Source organism: Mangifera indica, chromosome 5, assembly GCF_011075055.1.
Source record: "Mangifera indica cultivar Alphonso chromosome 5, CATAS_Mindica_2.1, whole genome shotgun sequence".
In the NCBI taxonomy this organism is placed as follows: Eukaryota; Viridiplantae; Streptophyta; class Magnoliopsida; order Sapindales; family Anacardiaceae; genus Mangifera; species Mangifera indica.
This window is the reverse complement of record NC_058141.1, coordinates 15,766,470-15,783,133: the sequence shown is the minus strand read 5'-3', so window position 1 is coordinate 15,783,133 and position 16,664 is coordinate 15,766,470. Positions and strand designations below refer to the sequence as shown.

The 16,664-nt window shown below is 34.8% G+C and overlaps 2 protein-coding genes across 6 annotated transcripts; one reads left to right on the top strand and one right to left on the bottom strand.

The window, feature by feature from the left end:
- Nucleotides 1–634: 634 nt before the first annotated feature.
- On the top strand, nt 635–6,478 carry LOC123216750 (dual specificity protein phosphatase PHS1-like). 4 transcript variants are annotated; one of them, XM_044637309.1, is made up of 11 exons: nt 635–879; nt 1,019–1,087; nt 1,170–1,312; nt 1,721–1,943; nt 2,215–2,391; nt 2,503–2,663; nt 3,179–4,247; nt 4,778–4,924; nt 5,038–5,265; nt 5,708–5,865; nt 5,938–6,059. In XM_044637309.1, the coding sequence occupies exons 1-11, from the start codon at nt 820–822 to the stop codon at nt 5,942–5,944; spliced, it is 2,442 nt and encodes an 813-aa protein (XP_044493244.1). In that variant the 5' UTR covers nt 635–819; the 3' UTR covers nt 5,945–6,059. The 4 variants fall into 4 exon arrangements, 3 of the variants coding, with proteins under 3 accessions (XP_044493244.1, XP_044493243.1, XP_044493242.1); XR_006502332.1 differs by having other exon boundaries at nt 5,354–5,865; nt 5,957–6,059; XM_044637308.1 differs by having other exon boundaries at nt 638–879; nt 1,739–1,943; nt 5,957–6,478.
- Nucleotides 6,372–13,210, bottom strand: LOC123216751 (ATP-dependent Clp protease ATP-binding subunit ClpA homolog CD4B, chloroplastic). 2 transcript variants are annotated; one of them, XM_044637310.1, is made up of 10 exons: nt 13,079–13,210; nt 11,770–12,354; nt 11,054–11,169; nt 10,810–10,932; nt 10,531–10,716; nt 9,538–9,753; nt 8,605–8,822; nt 8,131–8,206; nt 7,951–8,040; nt 6,372–7,765 (listed from the first exon to the last, which is right to left on the bottom strand). In XM_044637310.1, the coding sequence occupies exons 2-10, from the start codon at nt 12,335–12,337 to the stop codon at nt 6,581–6,583; spliced, it is 2,778 nt and encodes a 925-aa protein (XP_044493245.1). In that variant the 5' UTR covers nt 12,338–12,354; nt 13,079–13,210; the 3' UTR covers nt 6,372–6,580. The 2 variants fall into 2 exon arrangements, with proteins under 2 accessions (XP_044493245.1, XP_044493246.1); XM_044637311.1 differs by lacking the exon at nt 13,079–13,210 and adding an exon at nt 12,978–13,044.
- Between the last annotated feature and the right edge of the window lie 3,454 nt (nt 13,211–16,664).

The following is a 16,664-nucleotide window of genomic DNA, read 5'->3' as shown; positions in this document are numbered from 1 at the left end:
GTATGATTTAACGAGATTGCTTGCTAGTTTTTATGTGACTTTATCGGATTGTACTTGACTTGATATTGTTCTAATTAGATTATAATTCTTTGAGTGTAATTTCAATTAGAGTATATTTAAATATGATCTAATAAAATTATTTATTAACTTACGTGTGATTTTATTGAATTACACTTGACTTGATATTATTCTAGTTAAATGTTAAATTATACTTTTTTTAGTGTAATCTTAATTACATCATATCTTTTATAAAAAAAAGACTATGTAACAAAATAACATTTTTTTATATATGATTTTAGTTTTAGCCTAAGCTGCATATGAGAAAATGCAATTCTGACCTAATCTCATTAATTTTTTTATCTTTAATTTTTCGAATTTTTTTAAAGTAATTTTTATATCTTTGTACCATAAATTTTTTTTAATAGTATGAGAACATTAACGGATATTTATTATAAAATAATAAACACAAGGACTTATTAAAAAAATATTTTTAATAAAAACCTGGGTCTGAGTTGGCTGCACATTTCCGGACTCCGAGTATGTAGACGTTCTCAATAGACCATTCCCATGATGCCATGTGAGCGTGACTAGATAAGAAAAACTAGCTCTTGTGAATGCATCATGACAGGGACAACCACCCCTTTGATAAACCGGTCAGGTCAGACCCCCACTCAACTCTCATTTCGCGGTAACAAAAGCAAAACCCAAATGAAAAACTGTATTGCCGACCTCATTAGTCGTTTTTATAAAAAGCAATCTGTCTCCCTTTTCTCTAATCTCTAGAATTTAGTCCCATTCGTCCTCTCTCTTAAAAAAAAAATGGTTAAGGAGTTAAAGGAACAACCACCTGCAATCATCATCAACTCTGCCCAGCACCAGGTTCATCTAATATTTTCAACAACTTTTCCTTTTTCAAAACAAATTATTTCACTATTTGATGTATATTTGTATCTGTTTCAATCTCCAACTGAAATTATGTTGATTCACTCACATAGTTGGCTCTTAACTGCACTTGCAGGAAGAGAAAGAGCTGGACTCCGGATCTGACGAACTTGAACCACCTTTACCCCTTACACTGACTTCCCGGGTAAGTTTTTTATGTTTTAAAGTTTTCATTTAGATTTTGTAAGAGGAACCAATTTATTGACGTGGGTGAAAAAATAATGCAGGTGTTGTATATGTTGGGAGACATTGCTGCTGGGCCGGCGTATCGGTTCACCCAATGGTTGGAACTTGTTCGTAAACGTAGCGGCAAGTACCGCTCCTCCGGCTTCCCTCGCCGCCTTCATAGGCTTCATACCATACCTTCTAGGTCTTTCTTTTTCTGCACTTTTGTTTAATTACTTTGCAATTATATGGTTTGGTCTTACCTTTAAGAAACTGCTTTAATGCTGAGAAATTACTCAAGTACTGATCATCATATTATGTGTGGGGAAGCTAAGTTTTTTGGATGTGATTTGGATGCTGTTTAATTGTTTAGAAATTATGGTTTAAAGCCCTCGTAAATGACACATAAAAGAGTGGGATGAAATGTCTTACTGGTATAAAAAAATTTATGGTATTTTGTCTTATTAAGTAATTATAGTAGTTTCTGATTTTTTTTATGAAATCTGTTCTGCAGCAATTTTACATTGGTGTTTCTATCAAATGCAATTTCAAATTGCAGCATATGAGATACCACGAACTAATAATTTAGCCCTCAGTGGTTGTTGTTATATAGTTGTCGGTTTCCTTTTAGTGCAGGAGAATCATTTGATGATTCTAAAGGTCCTTTGCCAGCTGGGCAAGCTTCGGATATTAATTTGTGGGAAAGACTAGGGAAAGCTGGTATATTGGATATCGAGTCAAGCTCTTTTTCTTGGGATATGCTTTCTTCACTTCATCACACTGAGCATGGTAGTAGCACTGAGCAGTCTGAGGATGAACTGAATAAAGCCCTTGAGGTTTGTGAATGACACCTATAATCTTTAAATTTAGTTTGAAATTCCATTACTTTAGATGAAGGGAAGGGGAATAGGAATGCAAACAACAAATTTACTTTCTAGTTCTTTTAATTTTTAATTACTTGAATCTATATATCATGTGCTTGATTATTCCTTTTTGCAATAGTGATAACATGAAGCCTGCCTAATGTAGGAATCTGAGGAAAAAAAAAAGCATCTTTGGTTATGTTCTCATTTGCTGCCTCAAATTTTTTCAGTTGCGTGCATGTAGGTTACTGTGAATTCTGGGGGAGTTGTTTTCTTTGCCCTATTCAACCAGCTCAGTTTCGATGATCTTTCTCTAAATGAGGCCGCAGCTGTTATAAAGTTCTCATCTTCAAGGATGGCCACCCAATCAGAACGCCTTGGATATGAATTTGCCAAGTGGCTTGGAGTCCGAACTCCTCAGGTTATAAATTTGTACCTTTTATTTCTGTCAGCTTAGGTGGTGTGTCCTTACCTTTATTCTATTAGAACTTCCTTTATATCATTTCATTTACAAGTTATTCAATTTTAACAGGCTAGAGTAATTCATAATGGCAATCCAGAGTGGCTAAAGATTAAGGAAGCTGCAGAAAAAGCAAGAGCTACTGCAACCTCAGAAGGAGACGAGATTGGTGAAATGACATGCACTGAACTTCTGGAAGCACTTGAACTTAGTCGATGCCTTCTCCTTATGAGGTGAACATGAAAAATTAAGTGAATGAGTTGCTAGAACACAATATTTTGTTGTGCTTCTTTTGGTGCTTTCATTGTATTTGACAGATAGAACAAGGTGAAAATGGACATTCAGTTGGTTTGTGTACCTGCATTTGATCTTCTTTGTTGAATATAGTTCTCATGGACACTAGGGTACTTAAACCATCCTGTAACTTTCTGTACTATTGGGAAGTTTAGTGACTTGGATTGGGTCAACTGAGTCTGTACATTAGTATCTTTGAGAAGGTAATTAACTCTGTTCAGTAGTTTAAGATTTTTCATGGTGCTTACCTTTAGTTTTCTTCTAGCACCATGGATTTTAGACCAAGTTAAGAACATGACATCTGTCTATATTAATTTTTCACTATAAATACATCACAATAGGCAACAACTGGTGGAGCAAGTTGGATATGTGGTTTGCTGTATAAGTTTCTTTTGAGACTATTCTTTATTTTTTAGGGTGGCGCTCATAAGATCAAGATATTCTGTGTTTGCAGTTATGTTCATGGATCTCCTTTGTTGGAAAGCTCAATTGCATTTGAAACAAGGGAAACTGCAGCAAAGACTGCAGCAGCTCTTGGCAGAGTCTTGATGTTGGATCTTATTATTAGAAATGAAGATAGACTCCCTTGCCGTGAACTCAGATGGCGTGGAAATCCTGCTAATCTCTTGTTGGCAGACAAAATCGCTTCTGTAACCATGGATTCACTGGAGGAAGCGTTTGATTCTGCAATTAAGAGATATCGACCAAGAGTGCTTAGAGCTCTTCAAAAGGAACGAAGGGCCACTTCAATAGATTGCAGATTGAATGCTGATAATCCAGGATTGGTATCTCAGAGCTCAGATCTTTCTGATATCATAGAATCTCCAAAATCTAGTCAAATGAGCCAAGGAAGTCAAACATCTGATGAATCAACTGGCTCTGAATTTCATATTGTGGCTATTGACTCTGTTGTTCCTCGCCGTCCTCCTGCAGGAAAACGTGCACATGACAAGGCAAATTATCCTAAGTTGGTTGAGTTACTTCTCAACAGTTCTGAGTACGCCTCTAATCTGTTACATGATATAACAGGAGGGAAACTGGGATCCCCTTTGTTAGAAGATGCTGAGACAACTGATTTGCAGGTGAATCAAATGAATTTGGTTGCTCATGAATTTCGCAGTGGGTTTCGTGCTGCTCTCAGAGATCTTCAAGGGTTTCATATATTCCTGCTTACACTTCACCAAAAACTGGATGGCCTGTTACGATCATTTTTTAAAATCATAAATAAGACTTCTGGGGATTTTGACAAGGATGAATGTTTGGCTCCTGAATCACCTTCAAATCCTCCTGATGTTTTCCATTCTCCATCTCCACTGAGCAAGGAACGGTGCTTTAATGATAGCAATCCAGATTTTAGTGCTACAGAATTGCAAAAAACAGCTCCTAGGTCATCATCTAAAGAAAGCTCAGACTCTATTTCACCCATGTCACGAGAGGGATGGCATGGAAAGTTTTACAAGGGGAGTGGAGATCGTAGCATGCGATTGACAGCAAAACTCCGTGATTTCCATAAATGGGCCAAGGTTATTCTTTTAAATGAGATGAATTGTTATTTTATACTTTATATGCAGTTATTTTGTATTCAGTTTACAATTATAACTTTCAGAACATAATCAAATTAATCCTTTGCTAAATTTGGTTTATCAGCTTAACTTTACTGCTGATATGTGCATATGTTATACTACAGTGACAATGATCTGATGACATTGTCTGGCATGATGCAGAAATTTGCATTTATGAGTTGGGTAGTTTTTGCTGTTAGATTATAAGGAGTCACAATTCTGGCTTACAACTTTTGTATGCATTTTATAAGATTTCTTTTTGTGGATTGTCTTATGGGAGAAATTTGTAAATAATTATGATGACTAATTAGTTGCCTGTCTCTTGTTTTTCTTCCTTTCCTTTTTGGTAAGTCAGATGTTTGTTAAGGAATTACTTCTCAGTTGTTTTGCTGTGTTGTATTTCAGTTTAGTAATTATAAAAGAGGCTTTACTTTGAGTTGAAATTTTTTTCCTCATGTCTTATTGTGTAATGTTACAATGGTCTTGCTTAGGTTGATGCTGAATCAAGTAAAGAATTGGAACAATGGAATGAAATGTTAAAAAATGATGCTGTTAAACTCTGCCTGGAAAACAATTTCAATTCGGGGTTCTTTGAAGTTAGTGATAATAACAGTGTTGTTGATGCATATGAACTGAAGGTAATAGTATGACCCAACTACTGGGATTCAATTTTATGAGATGCAGAATTCTTTTGTATTTTATCAGTAATTTTTTTTCTAATCTCCTTTTTCATCTACATTGCAACATACAGGTCAGACTTGAGCACATCCTTGAGAGGATAACATTAATATCTGAGGCTGCAAACACAGAGAAGCCATCTTCAGTTACATGTAGGTTGTTCATTGGCGGAGCCCTGGCTGCAAGATCTGTTTACACACTGAAACATTTAGGTATTACTCATATATTGTGTTTATGCTCCAATGAAATTGGACAGTCAGATTCTCAGTATCCAGATCTATTTGAGTACAAAAATTTTTCTGTAAGTGCTTCTTTCCTCATTCTCTATTTCCAATATCAGTCTATTTGCTTTTACAGTGAGTTTCTCATTTGCTTTATATATCTGACAGAAGCTGTGCATAGTTTCTTCAGATCGTAATTCTCCAGAAATCATACATGAACAAGGAAATTCTTCCCCACCCTTTCTTTTTCTTGACCATGTGAAAAATATGTTTAAGAACTACATGTATGCTTTTCTATTTTTCTACAAAACCTAATAGCTTGCCTGTTGTGAAGGTTACTTTGAGCCAATGTGAACCATTCCTTGTTTAATTTAGTGGTATAGATTTACATGATAACTTGTCTCCTAGAAACCCGATATTTAGGCATTATAGATTGTAGACAACAACTCTGTAAAAGTTGTAATTTCCTGGATTTGTTTGTAATCTTTTTTCATGGATACATTGTTTGCCCAATTTGAATAGATTAGTGACCATGAGGATACGGACATTAGCAGCATCTTTGAAAAAGCTTCAGATTTTATTGATCATGTTGAACAAATTGGCGGGAGGGTTCTGGTGCACTGCTTTGAAGGAAGGAGTAGGAGTGCAACACTGGTTATGGCATACTTGATGCTCAGAAAGTAAGTGAATCGCAATTTTATAAGCCAGAAGAAATCTGTTGAATACTTTATTTCTTTAGATAAATATGGCAGTTCATGATCTGTCTTGCAGAAATTTTACCCTATTAGAAGCATGGAACACCCTGAAACGAGCTCATCGCCGAGCCCAGCCTAACGATGGATTTGCAAGGATTCTACAGGATCTTGACAAGAAACTGCATGGGAAAATGTCAATGGAATGGCAACAGCGGAAGCCAATGATGAAAGTATGTCCCGTATGTGGGAAAAATGCTGGTCTGAGCGGCAGCTCTCTTAAGCTGCATTTGCAGAAAGCTCACAAGAAGCTGTCATCGGGAAGTGTGGACAGTGCCATGAATATGGAGATACAAAAGGCGTTAGATGCACTTAAGATAAGCAGAAGTGGGAGTGTGACTCTACACAGAGAGTCTAATTCCCTTATGGATGAGTGAGAATACCTATTTATAGCACTAGATAAGAAACTCATGCATAGATCCGGAACATTGAAATTGAATGTTAAAAGAGAACATGCACCTCAACCGTATATGCTATTCATTGTGTAAACAAATACAGCCTTGTAAACCCACCACCAATGATTTAACAGCTTCCAGTTCTACTGGCGTGTAGCCCCTCCCAGAAAATTGACTACGATTATATAGCCAGTTCAAAGGAGGCCCAAAAAATAACAAAAAAAATACAAACAGATCAAATAGAAGGGTTAAACCACTGGAAGTGGGTCTGGCAATGACTCGGGAGCAGCACCGCTGCTGCCATTGAGCACAGTAACATTTCCGTCTGAATCTACATCTACAATGACCGAATCGCCCTCTTTAATTTCTCTTGCAAGCATCTTCTCAGCCATGCTGTCCTCCAAAAGTCTCATAATTGCTCTTCTCAAAGGCCTAGCACCATAACTTGGGTTGTACCCTTCCTCAACCACCCTCTCTCTAAATCTCTCTGTTACTTGAAGCTCTATCTCCTTTGTTTTCAATCTATCAAGCACTTCCTTAAGCATTATATCAGCAATTTCTTTTACCTCAAGCTTAGTGAGCTGCCGGAAAACAATCATCTCATCCAACCTATTCAAGAACTCAGGCCTGAAATACTGCTTCAGTTCTTCTGTCACCAGACTCTTAATCCTGTTATAACTGCTATCCTTCTCATCATAATCAAGTTCAAATCCTATGCGGCGTCCTCCCTTCTCAATGACACTGCTACCAACATTTGATGTCATAATTAGAAGGGTATTTTTGAAATCTACAGTTCTTCCCTTGCTGTCTGTCAACCTTCCATCCTCAAGAATCTGAAGCATCATGTTGAAAACATCAGGATGAGCCTTTTCAATCTCATCAAAGAGTACTACTGTGTATGGACGACGCCGAACAGCCTCAGTCAGCTGACCACCCTCAGTGTAACCCACATAACCTGGGGGAGAACCGATAAGCTTAGAGACTGTGTGTCTTTCCATGAACTCACTCATATCAAGCCTAATCATGGCTTCTTCTGAGCCAAAATAATAAGCAGCAAGTGCTTTTGCCAGTTCTGACTTCCCTACACCAGTAGGACCAGAAAAGATGAAACTAGCAATTGGTCGGTTGGGGTTCTTTAGTCCAACACGAGCACGGCGGATGGCACGGCTAATGGCTTTAACAGCTTCATCCTGACCAATGACTCGTTCATGGAGGGTCTCCTCCATCTTGAGTAGGCGATCAGATTCATCGGTTGAAACTTTCTCAACAGGAATGCCAGTCCACGAAGAGACAATGTGTTGAATGTCCACTTCAGTTACAACAGGACCCACATCACCTGCTTCAGTCTCTGCCTTACTCATCTCCTTACCTTTATCAATAAGGGCTGTGATCTGAGCCTTAAGGTCCATTTCTCTATCACGTAACTCCCCCGCCTGTTTAAAAAATTAGAGGCATTATACACTGGTTAAATAGAGATGTGGGCCAACCAAAGAAGTCACACTATTATTAGCACTCAAACATTTTATGCTTGATAGCAGCAAGCACTCAGAATAAAAAATAAAAATAAAATTCAATTTGCACTCGTTAACAAACCCAAAACCAACATTCTGGATCACACCTTTTCAAAGTCTTGGCCACGAACAGCTTCATTTTTCTCCTTAGTGATCTGCCTAAGCTCTTTTTCAAGCTCTCTAGCTTCCTCAGGGAGCTGCAGCAACAATGATGCGAGTAATCAATTCATAAGTGAGGTGGGACAAGACATGGTAGACAATGGCTAATCTAGAATATCAGTTCATACCTGAGCATGACGAAGCCGAACTCGAGAACCAGCTTCATCAATTAAATCAATTGCTTTATCAGGAAGAAAGCGATCACTGAAAAGTTGAGAAATACCAATGGTTTAGGATACAACATTTCAAATAAACCAGCAAGAAGATAACACAATCATCTTATCAGCATCCACAAATTATCAGTTCCAACAGAACCAAAGCAACAGAGCAGTTTATTATCAGGCTCAGTTGGCATCTACAAAGGCCACTTAGTTTTGTAATAAACTTTCATCAAGTAGATGTTTTGGTTATCAACTATATTTCACAATAAAATAGACTTTTCAGGCACAATTGAAGTTTCAGTATGGTATAGATGATGTCTACAGCTCCATTTCCCAAAGTTTTTATTTATTGGACCTCCCAATGCTAACCTGGAAATGAATTATATCTTACAACACCAAGGCAGGAGAAATAACAATTGAACCATGTTTCATACAGCAAACCTGATGTATTGGTAAGATAGCTGTGCTGCAGAAATTAGTGCTTCATCGGTGTAACGAAGTTTGTGGTGAATCTCATATCGCTCTCGCAGTCCTTTCAAAATCTGAATTGTTTCCTCAACTGATGGTTCAGGAACTTTGACAGGCTGAAAACGTCTTTCCAATGCTGGGTCCTTCTCAATGTGCTTTCTATACTCATCTAGTGTCGTGGCTCCAATACACTGCACAGAGTAGTGTTAATCAGAAACTACTTGGCAGAGATCCAATGTATAAGCAGCTCACAGACAGCCAAGAAAGACCATCAGCTGCAGCTGAATTTTTAAATAAACCCAGTCTCCTTGTGTGATCATTCTGGATTAAAATAAAAATTCCCTCTCTTTGTGAATGGTACACAAGTCAGTATCAACAATTTACTATATCTTTGGAACAAGATTCTGACAGTTCAAATAAAAGAACTCAAAAATTCAAAATAACAAGTTCATACATGCATCACCTATAGAAACTCATAATCCAAGGTATTATGAAAATATAACCAAAGGCTCAACCAAAAGTACATAATGTTAACACACAATCTAAAATACTGCAGTTGTGTCTTACATTCCATACAAGAAGCACCCTTCTCAACATATCATATAATAGGTATAAAGGTATGCCTAGAAACAGAGCTGCCAACAAAAGCTTCAAATCCCATCTTGCATCTAAACTTCCACTGAAAGATACCCTTCTCAACACATCAAATGATAGAATATAAAGGTAAGACTAGAAACAGAAATGCCAGCAAAAGCATAGGATTCCTCATACATATATTAACATTTAGAACCAACCAGCCATAACAGCACATAATTCAACAAAGAACTACCTCTTCTTCCTCATGAACAACTATGGCAACCAGAAAAGTCTATCAACTTATGAATTGCATGTATCTGTAAGAGTTACCTGCAATTCTCCTCTTGCAAGAGCTGGCTTTAAAATGTTAGCAGCATCAATTGCCCCTTCTGCTGCTCCTGCTCCAATTAAGGTGTGCACCTCATCAATGAAAAGAATTATTTCATCACTCTGTTTGATTTCCTCCATTAGTTTCTTCAATCTTTCTTCAAACTCTCCACGATATTTTGTCCCAGCAACAAGAAGACCCATATCCAGAGTTATAACCTAAAACTCAATAAAATAGAAAAATGATCCATTATAGCATCTGTTTTTTTTACAAACTATTATTCTGTACATATTTCAGTCCTAAGAATGCACAGAGATTAAAACATGTCATGAGCATAAAGAAACTGAAAGATCTTCAGATTGGTCATCTCTTTGACACAATTCAAAGCCATTAAACCAGGGACATAAAACAGGATTTGTTATCTTTAAATTATGTATAACCCATATACCAAATTAAGAAGGCACTGCCTCTGATTCATTAAGGTCCACATTACAGAAATAGCATATCTAAGAATTTCCCATAATAAATGAAAATAATATGTTCAAAATAAGAAACTCCAATTCATCTACAAAGATGATGAACAGAAGAACTATCTATTCAACAGTACACATCATTATAGCTAAACTGTTTATGTTGTATAGTTTCCATACCAAATCCTGTTCTCTCCACAAATTCACATGCAAATACACATATAGTGAGAATTGTACTTCTACTTTTGCATCTTCACGCCCAACAGCATTTACCATTAAAAGTACCAAATTCTGAATGTCACCATCCATCTGGTAACAACTATCACTTTTACTCATACATAAATTCAATATGCACAAACCTCTCAATAACACATTTAACTAGCCAATTATATAACATAGTTGCAAGTATGAAACTTATTATCAGAATAACAAATGATATTTAAAAGATCAGAAACAAGGCAGCAGATGGTTCATGCACACATATGAATGATTCTAAGTTGCTAAGCACTCTGAAGTTGGACCCACCTTCTTTCCTTCAATAGTATCAGGTACGTCACCACTTGCAATTCGTTGAGCAAGGCCTTCTGCAATAGCCGTTTTACCCACACCAGGTTCTCCAATAAGACATGGGTTGTTCTTAGTCCTACGGCCCAAAATTTGGATAACACGTTCAATTTGTGGCTGTCTTCCAACAACAGGATCCAATTTACCCTAAAAGAAAGATAAATAGGATTATACATCTTCACTCCAACAGCCAATTTCAAAGTATATGCAGAACAAGGGACAACAGCAACTGCAATTTACCTCTTCTGCTAACTTGGTCAAATTAGTTCCATACTCCTCCAGCGTTGGCATCTTATTGCCACTGCTTCCTCCTCCAACACTAGCACCAACAGCTTCTGTGCTCTCACCAACCATTCGAATAACCTATTCACTCCAATGAAAAGCATATCAAATTTATTTATTCTTGTTTAAACAGAGATAACAATCAAAGATTCCATAAATGAAACAAAACAAGGTTAAGAAGCAATCTATAAGCGTTGCTTGCCTGGGTGCGTATGTTACTTGGGTCAGCACCTAAATTCTCAAGCACACGGGCTGCTACACCTTCCCCTTCACGAAGAAGCCCAAGCAGCAAGTGCTCAGATCCAATATAGTTATGACCTGAAATTTTAGATACATGCAGATTTGTGAGCAACCAAAAAATTTATTTCACATTTAAAGATAAAACAATAATCTATCCTGCAAGCTGATACTTATGCATATGCAAATACACCACAAAGGTGGAAAAATAAAGTATTTGCGTTGATTTAAGACTCTGACAAGTTCATTAGAACCAAATGAAAGACATATACAACTATAATATAGTCAAGCCCATAACTAATATAATTATTGTTTCGAACTCAACAAAAGCAGGCTGAGTCAAAGTCAACAGCTTACCTTATGATTGTAAATATCTCATCAAATTTAAAAGATTTTGAGATGGATATACAGGTTAAATTGGGTATATATATTTGATCCCAATACAATCTAGACAAACAAGGATGTAAACCAAACAATATATATCTGGAAGTTCAGTCTTATCCTAATTAAGGCATAGGTTACATGTTGAAATATCTCAAAATTAGGTCAGATGTGCAAACGGCCAGGCTTGAAACAAATTCAAAATGAACAAAAACCATTAGATAAGAAACACTTTCCAAAATCACCTAGATCAAAAATAAAAGGCATCACTGAAACCAGGAGAAGTAAAATTTACACTACCCAATTGACGGGCTTCCTCCAGAGAGAGTTCTAAAACACGCTTTGCGCGAGGAGTAAATGGAATTTCCACAGCAACAAAACCACTTCCCCTTCCAATTATTTTCTCCACCTCTACACGTGCGTCTTTAAGATTGATTCCCATTGATTTTAGAACCTTTGCAGCAATGCCAGTACCTTCACCAATAAGACCCAAGAGAATCTGCTCTGTGCCAACAAAATTGTGACCAAGCCTTCTTGCTTCCTCTTGGGCAAGCATGATGACTTTAATTGCTTTTTCTGTAAAGCGCTCAAACATGGCTTTAACAACCATTCGGCCAGTCCTCCTTTGTCCAGAATAGAGTGAACTGTCCACTCTCGAGTGGAAATTTATGCCAGGTTTTGCCAGAGTATCTAAAGCATTGGAGCCTCGCAACCCCAAAAAATTGCTTATTCTTAACCCAGGTGCTTGTAAACAGCTCATCATTCTAACATTCCTTCTTGACTGAAAAGATTCTTGAGACTGACCAAGCCTTCTACCGGGAGGAACCAAGGCAGGGACATTAGCCATGTGTACTAGAACCCTCGCCATGGTGTCCACTAAGTAATCTGCATTTGCCACAACATTTCAGTTAGTAATACAATCATCCCAATCACCTCAACCTGCTTCCCAAACAAATTCATCAAACGAATACCAACATTGTCCACAAAAATATTATGCCCTAAATGGTAAACTCAATGAGTAACAAAGAGAACCGACAACTTTCGGGCCTACACCTAAGTTTACAAACCAGTTTTTTCCAATCAAAGTAAAATGAAACAAATAATGATATTTAGTTATCATCATTAATACCTTATATCAGCAAAACAAATTCAATGAACAATCCAATCTACCACGAGTTATTACCAATAACTACATACAGAATCATAAGTTACATAAAGAACATCCATTACTATTAGAACACCACAATATGGACACTAGAAAAGCGTAAACCCTAAATAAAAAAATAAGTATCGAAACCCCTTTGAAAAAGAAAATGCCTTTTGAAACTCCACAGCTTCACTTTACAAGTCAGCTGATAAACAAATTGATATTATAGTAACAACTAACGAGAAAATGTTAATGAATACATTAACAGCCACTCAATAATAGTTTAATTGACGATTTAAAAACAATTCAGATAGCTCAATCAACATTCAATCAAAACTCTGATTTCTCCTAAACAACTTACAAAAAGGAACTGAAAATCCCTAAAAGGCGGGCAAATTACAAACTAAACGAAAAAAGAATAAAAGAATCAATCCGAAACAAAAATTAAAAAATTAAACTGACCTAAATAATTGTATTTTTTTTGGCCTAATAGTAATAATAAGAAGAGAAGAAGTACAAAAGTTTAAAGAAACGAAAGAGACAAAAGGAGAGACCCTTTTTTATACGGTCGGCCGAAGAAAATGGGAAAGGGAGATGTGGACTACATTATCTCTTCCTTTATCCACCGTCTGATTTAAATACCTTTTTCCAGTCAATTTTGTTATTAAATTGCATCCGTTCGATTCTGCCACGTCTAAGTTATTCTGGACCCATTAGTCTTACCAGCAGGTCAAAACATATTCAGTTCCGTAAATATCCTTAAACTTTTTGTTGATGTAACTTTTTTGCCCTTTTGCTGTTACGGTGTTGTTTTTTGGCTAGTTAAAATATCATGACTTGCGAAATTGTCGTGTAGCATAGACTTGCACCCGAGAGGAGGTGAGGTGAGGCGTTTCAATTCAATTTAAAATAGTTTAATAAGTTATATTTGGAGAATAAGAGGGTTATATTATATTTTATTATATATATTTATTTTAAATACATAATTATATATATATTTATTTATTTATACATTATTATATAATTAAATATTATTTTATTTTTAATTTAAAATTATTTAATCATATAAATATATATATATATATAAAATAAATAAACATAATTTTATCAACTCCAATAATAATAGCATAAAGAGGGAAACTTGAAAACAGTTAGGCGTCTTTCTTTTGGCAAAATTGATGAATAAATCAGACTTTAACCTTGTTCTCATACAAGAATTCAATTCAATTCCTCGTAATTCAAACTACCAGCACTGTTGACATAGGATTGTGCGCTAGCAACATGTGGACAAAAAAGAAATTCCTTGGGCCGGGCCTAGCTCTGTTAAAAGCCTGTTGTGCTGTATGAAACTCACACATATTACTTTACACGTTCTATTTTGACCAAGGCCAAAGGACGTAGTCCCACCCAAAGTTTTGTGTAATTTTCAGTTTCACCAATTAAGTTTTAAAAAATCAAATATTCACCATAAACTGTTATAATTTTCCAATAATTTTACAGAGGTGTAGTAGAACTTTATATATATAATTTTTATACATAATTTTATATATAAATAATTATATATTATTATATAATTAAAAAATAAAAAATAAAATAATATTTAATTATATAATAATATATTATTATTTATATATAAAATTATACAATAAAAAAATTATAAATATAATTTTATTGGAAAACGTAACACATAAGATGCGTCTGGTCTCATAGGTAAATAGGAAACGTCGTTTTCCTGCAAACAAATAATGCAAATCTGTGCCAATTGTCAATGATATCTGGAGATCACGAGGCTGCGCAAGATATATTAAATGCAAGCTCTTTTGTTTTTTTTCGAGATTCTCCTGCTTCGTCTTTGTTTGTTTATTTTCTTAAATTAACATTTATTTGTGTAGCTTTCGTGGGTCCAATTTCGACAAGGTTTATCGTCAGGGAAGAAGTTGAATTACTACTGGAAATTTACCTGAATGTTAAGTCAGTAAAATATACATTTTACAATTGTACTCAGCATGTACCATATCCATTATGTTGATTCCAAGAAATAAAATTTTATTTTCGTTATTTTTTTTTTGAAAAAAAAAAATATATATATATATATATATATATATATGTATTTTGAATATAAAAATAAATATATATTTATTTATATCATTATATAATTTAGTATTATTTTATTTATTATTTAAAATCATTTAATTATATAATGATATATTTTAAATATATAGTTATTTGTATATTTTAAATAAATATGCAAAATTTTATTATTTTTTTATAATATTTATATATAAATTTATTCCTTTTTTTAAGAAGCAAAACGAGGAGGATTAAGGTATATATTTTTGCTTTTATTTCTGCCTTCCACTAAAACCCTAAACTAAATCTTCAATTCTGTAAATCTCTAACTCTAATTATACTGAAATATCACATTTTTTAAGTTCTTACTCTTCATACTACCAAAATTTTACATCTCACATAAATCTCGTCGTCAATTCATCAAAATCTCTAATTTTATCAATGTTAGTGATGAGATTGACATTAATAAAAAGCACATTAAATAATATTGGGATTTAGTATAAAAAAGTAAAGACATAATAAACTTTTAACATGGTTTGATCAATAATTCAAAAGTATATGTTCATGAATATATTATTGATTATTAAGAGAAAAAATAAGAAAGTTACAATAAGAATTCTAAAAATATATGAGTGAATGTTCAATGCCCCATTCCTCAATTCAACGTTGAATTTATAGGAAGGTAGGATACGGTTACAAGTATGACTTAATAAGTTAATTGTTAAGTCATAATTCTTAACATAGAGTCGTTACTGAATTGATGTATGCACCCAATATGAAAAGAGAATATTTGCTCTTTAATTAAAATTGTTAGAGCAATACAAATGGTTTCATATTGATAGAAAACAGATGTTTTATGTAAAAGAGTTTGTGGAGCTTATGCTACTTGTCAATTATAGTTCGATTTTCTACTTCTAGACAAAATGTGTTATATCCACATATTGAATCAATTCGTAGATTAGCAACAAGTGTTTCCACTATCTACAGACCATTTATAGGTATAGAATCCATGAGTTCGACTAAAAATGAGTTTTAACCATATAACAATTGTTTTATAGTTTTTTTAATTTGGGTAGAACTTTGAAAACTCTTTGTCTTTCTATATAAATGAACAATATATGAATGATTAGAATTGTTGATCGTGGTATATTATGAAATCAATGTCTCCATTTTAAGCATTTAATGTGTTATATGTGCAACTTATGTGTTTGTCAAGTTGACCTAGATGTGAAAGGTTTAGGGATTGTTTTTTGCCCATTTCTAAATTGTTAAAAAAGAACCCATGACTCATACGAGGGTCATCATTTTGCCTTAAACTACTTCATGCATTTTTTAAAAGCCTTGGTCTATTTGCAACAACTTCACGTGACTAGAAAATCTTTTTATCTGTTTGGTGCTTCCAAGGTTCAATATTAAGGTGTATTTTTTCGGTCTTTGAAAATGTGTACTTGGTTTGTATGTGTTTGTATAGACTTTAAAGGTTTGAGTGCTCTATTTAAGGCTTGCATCCAAGTATATAGATAGTTGGTCCTCGGTTAGGTTACCTAGTGATTGATAGTGGTGTACTTTTCTTTTTAGATATCTTCCAAGAGTTTGTCCAACAACAAAGTCCAACATTATACTAGTGATGTAGAAACCACTTACACTGATAGTGGGACCTCATTGTTTGAGAGAAGGAGGCTCCAATACATGTCACAAATGAGTTCGTTTCAAATGTTTAATCTAATCTATAGACTAATGGAAAGCAGGTGGAGAAGAACATTACTTGTCAAAGTTTGTGTTGATTGATTTAAACAACATGAGGTTCTAAGATCTTGAGGATAGTGGGAAACAATCTTTTAACTATAGTGATCGAGGTAGAACAAATTAACGATTATGCGTGAGATTAGTATTTATCTATGAGTGTTAGGAGATTACTCATACCATTCGTGTAAACTTTCTTGACAAATGAGAAGTTACATAATTTTTCTTTAAGCAA

Coding starts and splice junctions, on each gene's coding strand:
- LOC123216751 (XM_044637310.1), bottom strand. CDS start 12,337: ATGGCGAGGGTTCTAGTACACATGGCTAATGTCCCTGCCTTGGTTCCT. Junction 8,823..9,537: donor TTGCAAGAGGAGAATTGCAG/GTAACTCTTACA, acceptor TACTCTGTGCAG/TGTATTGGAGCCACGACACT. Junction 8,207..8,604: donor CTATCTTACCAATACATCAG/GTTTGCTGTATG, acceptor TCAACTTTTCAG/TGATCGCTTTCTTCCTGATA.
- LOC123216750 (XM_044637307.1), top strand. CDS start 820: ATGGTTAAGGAGTTAAAGGAACAACCACCTGCAATCATCATCAACTCT. Junction 1,944..2,214: donor AACTGAATAAAGCCCTTGAG/GTTTGTGAATGA, acceptor GCGTGCATGTAG/GTTACTGTGAATTCTGGGGG. Junction 4,248..4,777: donor ATTTCCATAAATGGGCCAAG/GTTATTCTTTTA, acceptor GGTCTTGCTTAG/GTTGATGCTGAATCAAGTAA.